At 48.1% G+C, this 8,155-nt stretch overlaps 1 protein-coding gene across 1 annotated transcript; it reads right to left on the bottom strand.

The window, feature by feature from the left end:
* Nucleotides 1-377: 377 nt before the first annotated feature.
* Nucleotides 378-3,078, bottom strand: LOC144149099 (peptidyl-prolyl cis-trans isomerase sig-7). Its single transcript, XM_077680633.1, has one exon. The coding sequence runs from the start codon at nucleotides 2,726-2,728 to the stop codon at nucleotides 1,259-1,261; it is 1,470 nt and encodes a 489-aa protein (XP_077536759.1). The 5' UTR covers nucleotides 2,729-3,078; the 3' UTR covers nucleotides 378-1,258.
* Between the last annotated feature and the right edge of the window lie 5,077 nt (nucleotides 3,079-8,155).

Raw genomic sequence — 8,155 nt, 5'->3', positions numbered from 1 at the left:
GTCTGTAATCCAATGGTATTCAAGAACCCGCATGAACCCAGCCGACTGATCCATGGTAATATGGCCTATGCAAACACACAGCCCATATGCTTAATAAAAAAGCCTGTGCTGTACAGGCCTGGGGATTTTCTGTCTGTTGAACTGACAGATTTAAAGCACGCCATGAAAATTGAACTGCTGATCCTTTCAGAGGTGAACTCGAGATGCTGCCTGATATTCTAACAAGAGAGCGACTGCATAAGCCACTGCCAACGAGATGCAGTGCAGGAGAGTTGCTCCAGACTGCAACTGATCACCTAAGGCCTTTGACTCGCAGCAGACGCCATACAGCTGGTAGTGGTGTGATCGCACAAAAAAGTAATCATGGACACTTCCAGTATGCTGCAAACATACAACAGCGGCAGCTGTTTATGAAAACTCAAACACTTTTGTATGATAAATCAGTTACACATTGCTGGTGCTAACGACAGAAGAAGTACAATAAACTGTCAGTTTTCCACATAATTCTGAGCAACCAAACGGTGCGACGCTAGAACCATTACTTGCACAAAAATCCTGCCCTCAACTGATGAATTCAAAACACTTTCATGCGGAACAAAATAGAAGAAAACAGATTTACAGAAAACCATGATCATTGGAGACAGGGTAGAAAATGTTTCTGGCTTTCTTCCCTTAATTGGTGCACAGCAAAGAATACAGTGGCATCTTTACCCCCCACCTCACTACGCATGGTTAAAAACAACACTTCATATTTTTTGGACCATCGAAAAATCATAAAATGTCCTTGCCTATGCCACAGGCAGTGCTAATTATCACTAGGTGGGCAAAATTCATGCAATGATGCTGCACGTTAATGTAACGGTCAGCATTAACCGCAGCAACTTGTGTGAGCAAGATTATGGTACACATTAGGGTTACGCGGATGTACCCCATTCTCAATTCAACAAATTGGAACAGAAATTAGTTATAGGAGAGTGGATGCAGCAGAACCACAGACAAAAAACGTTATTCTGCAAAAACCACTGCCAGTCATCTGCTGACATCAGGAGGAAGCAGACAACGAACCCAGGGGGATTTTCTTTCTGTGCACAGTGTAAAAGCAGCAATTCACATTCATTACGACACCGCGCAATATTTTTTCCAATGTAGCATGCTTTGGCGCGTCATCGTTTAGGCACACAAGTCTGTCGATGCAAACAAAGAAGCACCACCGCTTAACAACGCTCCGAATAATACGAAAGTGATGTCAATCTTTCGCTTAACGATCACGGTGTGTCCGTCTGCTCTGGCTCGATCTGTGGTAGGAAGATGAAGATTGGTCATCACGCGAATGTCCGTGTTTACTGTCCTGGTCCCTGTCCCTGTGATGCCTGTCCCGATCCTTTTCCCGCTTCTCATCTCTGCGATGCCTATCCCGATCCTCATCTCTGTGATGCCTCTCCCGATCCTTTTCCCGATGCTCATCTCTGTGGCTTCTCCGGCCGTCGTCTCGGTGACTACTTCGGTGGCCATCACCATGTCTGTCTCTACGACTGTCTCTGTCGCGACCATCTCTGTCGCTTCGGCTGCTTTTATGGCCACGCCCATCGCGTTCCTTTTGCTTCTTATCCCCTTCCTCATCATCGCTCCACACCAGGTCGAACTGACCCCCACTAGCGTCCCGGCGGGCAGTCTCCTTCAACTCGTAACGGGGCCCCCTTGGTTTTTTGGAGGCCGGCTCCTCGTCGATGTGCTCCACACCGCGGCCCTTCCCTTTCCAACGCAGCTTCGCCACGGACTGGCTGAAGTCCACGTGAATCCTCCGGTCGTCTATCAGGACGTTGTCCATCTTGAAGTACGCGTTTTCGCAGTGCTCCCGCTGTTCGAACTCGACGAAGGCGTACTGGAGAGAGTCGCCAGTCTTCTTGTCACGGATGACCTCGCAGCTCTTGACGGGACCGAAGCGGCTGAAGATGATCTCCAGGTCCTCGTCCGTCGTCACCGGGTTCAGCTTGCACACAAACAGTACGTTCTCGGGAGGTGCGGCGTCGACGTCGGGCAGGTCGCCGATCATCTCAAGCACCGTGGCGCGCGCCTTGGCTTCCTTGTTCTGGATCTCCTCCTCGACCTCTTCCATTGATCGGCCTTGCATGTCGTCGACGACCTCGTGGGCTCCGATGCGGTCGCTTTGAAGCATCTCCAACGTCGGCTCGGGGGACGCGTCGGGAAGCTCCAAGTTTGGCGGGTCGTCGAACGGGTCGTGCAGCACCACGGTGTGGCATATGCGTACGTCCTGGTATGGACGGCCTTCGCCGTCGCATACGGCCGTATTTAACCGCTCTACGGTCTCGAGGCCCTCGGCGACGTATCCGAACACGCAGTGCTGGCCATCGAGGTAGTCCAAGTTTTCGCTCAGCGTGATCATAAACTGAGACCCGTGGAGCCCGTCATCACTGCCTACCATAGACAACGTGCCGAGTTTGAGATGCCTCAAGCGCGGTTTCTTCTCGCTTTCAAAGTAGCGGGCCTGATCGCCGTAGAGCTTCGCGAAGACGGATTCGCCTCCGCGGCCCGTGCCGGTAGGGTCGCCCGTCTGGGCCACGAAATTTTGCTCAATTTTGTGGAAGAGGCAGAGGTTGTAGTACTTAAGTTTGCAGAGCTTCAGAAAGTTGAGACACGCTCGAGGACGCTCGACCGTGTAGAGATCGACTGTTAGGTCGCCGAGCGTCGTTTCGATTACGACGGACATCGTTCACCAAAGCACGCTCGAGCCAGCTGCTACACAACGCCTAACGTTTCTGCACTGTTAAGACTTTTGAAACCTTGACACGTTCACATTGGCAAATGAAGTTACTGTGCGCACGTGCCCAAAGAAGAAAGGAAAGTAGCAGCGTAGTAGCGGTAGCGGAAACAGCATGCAAACGCCAGCGCGAACAAATCTACGAACGTTATTTGTGCGCGACAAACACACAAAATAATAGATCTCTTATTTTCACGGGTGTGATGTCGATGCCGTTCGGTTGTCACACAGTAGATCATAAAAACTGGGATTAGCGCTTTAAAGAACAGGACACACGTAAGAGAAAATGGACAGGACAGTAGAGTTTCATATGAAGTTTGAACTTTCATATGAAGATCCACTCAGTAACTCGGCTATCTTATAGCATCCTCGATTAACCGCACCGGTGCACACCAGGGCACACCGGTGCGCCTTTTCATCCTCGATAAACCGCACCGGTGTGCACCGTCCGTCCTCGATAAACCGGGGTGCACCGTCGCGGGGCAATTTTTGGTTGCACCGCCGCGCACCGAGAGAGTCGACGGTGCGCCGGCGTGCAGTCCCGAGGTGCATCGCGGACGATGCCGGCGAAGGAGCTTCCTCCGCCGTCTGCTGCAGCGACGGCGCATCGCCGCACTCGTGTCAAGGCGGACGGAGTTGTGTATTGTTGCTGACAAGGATGGCGTGCTTGTGAATTCATCGGGCAACGATGCGACAGTCTCCTAACGGGCGGTAACAACGGCCAGTGATTGTAAATGAGGACGCGAACTTTGTGTACTTCAAAGACGGCTGCATGCATTGCCAGAAAGTTGGGGATTGACATTCGTTTCGTTCGATCGAATTATCATGAACTGTTACCGGAGTGCCTAGACGATGAAGACCTACTTGTTTTGCTGTAACGGAAGGGCGGAACAAAACAGGCACTCGCATTATGGCTCAAACGAAGATTAGAAGCAGCTTGTATGTAGCTGTTTAGTGGAAGCGGTGGCGGTACGTTGTTCCGCATGTGTGACGGATTTAAGTTGTGCGTACATATAATCATTGGCCTTCAATAAATACCACTTTCAAATAGCGCTGTGTCTCATTACAGTGCTGTATTGTTACTTGTGAACGTTTTTATGAGTTGATTTCTTAGATTAAGAGATGGCGCCTGGGTAGAACCGCCCCGTTTGTCCTCGATCAATGCTCCGTGCCGGTACGCACCGTCGTGGGGCACTGTGCACCGCACCGGTTTTGGGGGCAACACCGGTGCGTGTTTATCGAGGACGCTATTAGCACACGCGGGAATCAAACAGGAACCGGAACTCGTGCCTACGCCCAGACGGCGGCCATTTTAAAAATACTAGTAAAACCATAGAGAAATAAAAAAAATTGTAAAACCAGTAAAACGTAAAACCTAGTGCACCCGCAGCCCTAGTCATGGAATCGCCTGATCCGGTCAACAAAGCTCTCGCCGAGAAGCTCATGGTTGCAATTAACAACCTCACACCATTTGAACGCTCAACGCTTCAACGTGCACGAGCGGCAGGAGTTGTGGGATACGCGGATGGACCGGAAAGCGACCATTTCGCGATACCCAAAACAGACGAACGCTCAGCCGTCCCGGCCCGTCCGCACCGCTGCCTCGTCAGCACCGTCTGATCCGGTCAACAAAGCTCTCGCCGAGAAGCTCAGGGTTGCATTTAACAACCTCACACCATTTGAACGCTCAACGCTTCAAAGTGCACGAGCGGCAGGAGTTGTGGGATACACGGATGGACCGGAAAGTGACCATTTCGCGATACCCAAAACAGACGAACGCTCAGCCGTCCGCACCGCTGCCTCGTCAGCACCGTCGCGACGGACGAATACAGACTGGTACGTATGTGCCGCATTTTTATCAATTTCAGTAGCAGTATCGCTTATGCCAGTTGGCCGGTGTCGTGTGTGAAAAGCCGTTCGCGCGTTCTGACAAGAAAGATACGAGCGTCAATGCGCGGTGTGTACGGTATTTTTTTTTTTCCAAGCTCAGAGCGCTTTGACGGCAATTTGACGAAGCTGGCGACGAGGGGCGGCAATGTCCCAGGAGTGAGCTAACATAATCACTTCGTCGGAAGGAGCGAGCACACTATATAGTACTTCCTTTAGCTCCCTTTCTCCTCCGTTTGCAAAGTTCACAAAACGTAGCCACTTCCTTCGCCGAGGTTCGTCGTTATGCAGCGAATAAAAGATCTCTTCACCGGCGGGGATGTAGCACTCCCTCGACGATTTCCCCGTACTACATACATGGGCATTTCAGGACGCAGCAACAAAATTTCATTGTAAAGTACTCGAACAAACTGAAGTTTTCAGTAGTTGTAAACTGAAAACGATCCAACACGGCCACCATCCCGAAACTTGTGCGACGAGTGGCACTATCTCGTCGCTGCTGGCTGTTCCTATCTCCCCTCGTTTCTATTTTCACCTTTGCTGGTTGGCGATATGACGCCAACTTCCTGTCAAGGGATTAAGATACCAAGCAAGGTCGCGGCCGTGAGTGCTAGAACGGTTCGTTGGCCCCGAAGAGCCTCGAACCCGAAAATTTGTCTGCGCGACGGCGAGATGTCCTGCTCGGCGGTAGTTTCTTACGCATTGGCGCACATGTTTGCGTGTTCGTTCGGAACTTCAACCGTTTACTCCACCGTTCTTAGTGTCATAAAAGGAATGTACAGTATGCACACTGGAAAGCCATGCCTAACTTGTGTTTGCTTTTGCCGGCCTCCGCCAATCGCAGAGCATTCTAGTGTGACATCATAGGTTCTGTTGCGGGAAATGAGCTGGTGGGTCGCATGGTCATTCTCTTTCTTCCTAGTTATGTAGCTTATTTGAGCGAAGTTTGCGTTAAAAATGGTGTCAGTATGGTTCTAGCGAGGCAATCTTTCATAATGAACCAAACTTGTGTTTTCTCTTCATGGCTCCTTTAATGTGCCACCTTTTCTATTTTGATTCTCGGTTACCCTGAGATTCCATTGTTAAATGTGTTATTTGCAGCTGGTATGTTTTTGTCGCCTGTTTTTTGTTGGAGCACTTTAAGTTGTTGTTTTGGACAAAAACATTTGTGAATTAAATACGAATAGGGATCTGCATCGAGTTTGCTTTGCTATGATAATAAATATTCCACATGAGTATTACCACTGTAAGTTCAATTTCATTGTCTTGCTTAGGCTTCGTGAATGAGCTGTGCTTCGCGATAGTGACATATTATGAGCTAGATTTCACCAGTATGACCAGCTGCAACAGTGCACGTGAAGACATGAAACGCAGCACTGAAATCAAATAAACCACCTTTCAGCTTTTCCTACACGTGCACATTCTTCACCAAATCAAATTCTTGCATCAGAGATGTGCATTATTGAAGCTATACAGGCACTGCTCCCCTTGTGTTTGTCACTTAAGAAGCTGCTGCTGTAATGGTCATTTCGTGTAAATTCGAAATAGAGCATCCAGGGTGGAAAACACGTCAGCATTTCACCCATTCTCCTGGTCGCATCACAAGTGGCTGCTAGAGCGAGACACTCGCTGCTACAGCAGTGTTCAACATCGTGGATGTCAAGTCGAATAGTAAGCTGCTGCTTGCTTCTGCAGCGCTGTTCACAATGTAACACGTGCAATGTCTACACATATATTAGGAGTATAAAGCACAATGACAGCACATCAATTGATGCCAAATTCATAACACGGGCAATGAAGTATGTTTGAAGGGTTACTTAGTGATCTGTACCATAAAACGTTATCTGCACTGGTTGATGTATGACATGTCGGTTGAGTGGATGCATGGAAACACACATGGTACATATCGCTCCGCTGAAACTGGTCAATGCATATTCTTTTTTTGTTACGCAAGATCCAGAATCGGATCATATGTTCACGAAGAAATTTATTATCTTGCCAAAAATGCACTACATGAAATTATTCCCATACATAGGAGGACTGATTGAAGCCAACATTGTTTCCTCTTCCCAAAGCTTTGGGAATTGTTTTTATTACCGTTGTGCTTCTGCATTTATCCAGTGGCTTAGACGACAGAAACCCTATTTATCTTAATTCCTGCGCAAGACAGCAGATAGCCACATAGAAGCCTAACAGAATCAAAGTAGAAATAAAACACCGAAGCAACTTTTCTGGTCCTCACTGCTGTTATGTCAGATTTGGCTCAGACAGCTAAACAGACACACTGTTGAATTATGCAGAGCAAATGAAATGAGCAATAAGAGACTGAAGCAGATTTATTTGTTCTTAACGCTCTATCAGAAGACAACTTGGCTCAGCCAGCCACACAAGCAGACAATGTTCAGTAACATGCTTTCACGTAGGCATTTTATTTGCAACTGTTTCTGCATCCCATAGGTGCATAAGTGTACAAACAATGTAAAAAACTTGCAGTGAAACTCTCGACTAGTTTCTTGTCCTGTAGGTGAAACTTGCCTTCATCGCCATTTACATAGTGTCGCACAAGGAGCCCTAACGCCACACACCGCAGAAGTGATTCTGCTTGAACTGAATTTGTGATCTTGCTTGACTATCGCATGCATCATACATGCGATAGTCATCCTCCCTGTGCAGCAAAAACTAAACTATCGCACAGTGCAAGCATGGCCTTGCTTCCAGAAAATAGTTTGGAACGGTGTGGGTTTTCTCTAGCTCGAGATGTGCAATTTCCTTTTATGGATACACCTGCCACACAGTATCCTGTCACGACTGAACTTATTCGGCTTAATTCTTGCACTACACTTGCAACAAATGAGATCAGAAACCAAGCACTGCAACAGCCTTTTCTTATTCTCATAGCTACATATCAAGGCAATCAACCATGAACCAGCACTACCCAACACACTGCTCCATTCACTACAGCAAATGAGATCATAACCCAATTGTTGAAATAGCTTTTGCCGGCCTCACACAGCAGACGACACTGAGTAATGGCAAATGAGATCACAAACCAAACATTGCAATGGCCTCTTCTGATTATCATAGCTACATATCAAAGCAATCAACCCTGAGCAAGTTACGCACCACACACAGGCTGCTCAGTTAACTCCAGAAATAAATAAAGCACACAAACAGCATATCTGGTATTCTCTGCTGTCTGAAGGAGTTTCTTGCTTCTGCAGCTATGGAAACACAGGTATTCCCCAAGATACGTGGTGCGAGTTGAAGTCCTCCATCACAACCACAGCTTTCTGGCTAACCGAAAGGGCCGCATCTAAAGCTCTAACTTCGCAAACTCCGCGGGGAAAATACGCATTTATCAACGACAAAGGGCGGCATCCCGGCAGAAGCAAATCAATGCCAAGAATCTCACATTCTGAGGACAAGAAGTCGAAAGTCTTAAATGCATTACGACATAAGTTAATAGATATTAATATCAGTAAGCCGCCA

This window comes from Haemaphysalis longicornis, unplaced genomic scaffold (genome assembly GCF_048455015.1).
Source record: "Haemaphysalis longicornis isolate Haplotype H1 unplaced genomic scaffold, Haemaphysalis longicornis Haplotype H1 scaffold_8, whole genome shotgun sequence".
NCBI lineage: Eukaryota > Metazoa > Arthropoda > Arachnida > Ixodida > Ixodidae > Haemaphysalis > Haemaphysalis longicornis.
Note: the sequence above shows the minus strand (reverse complement) of the source record. Positions and strands in the feature narration are given on the sequence as shown.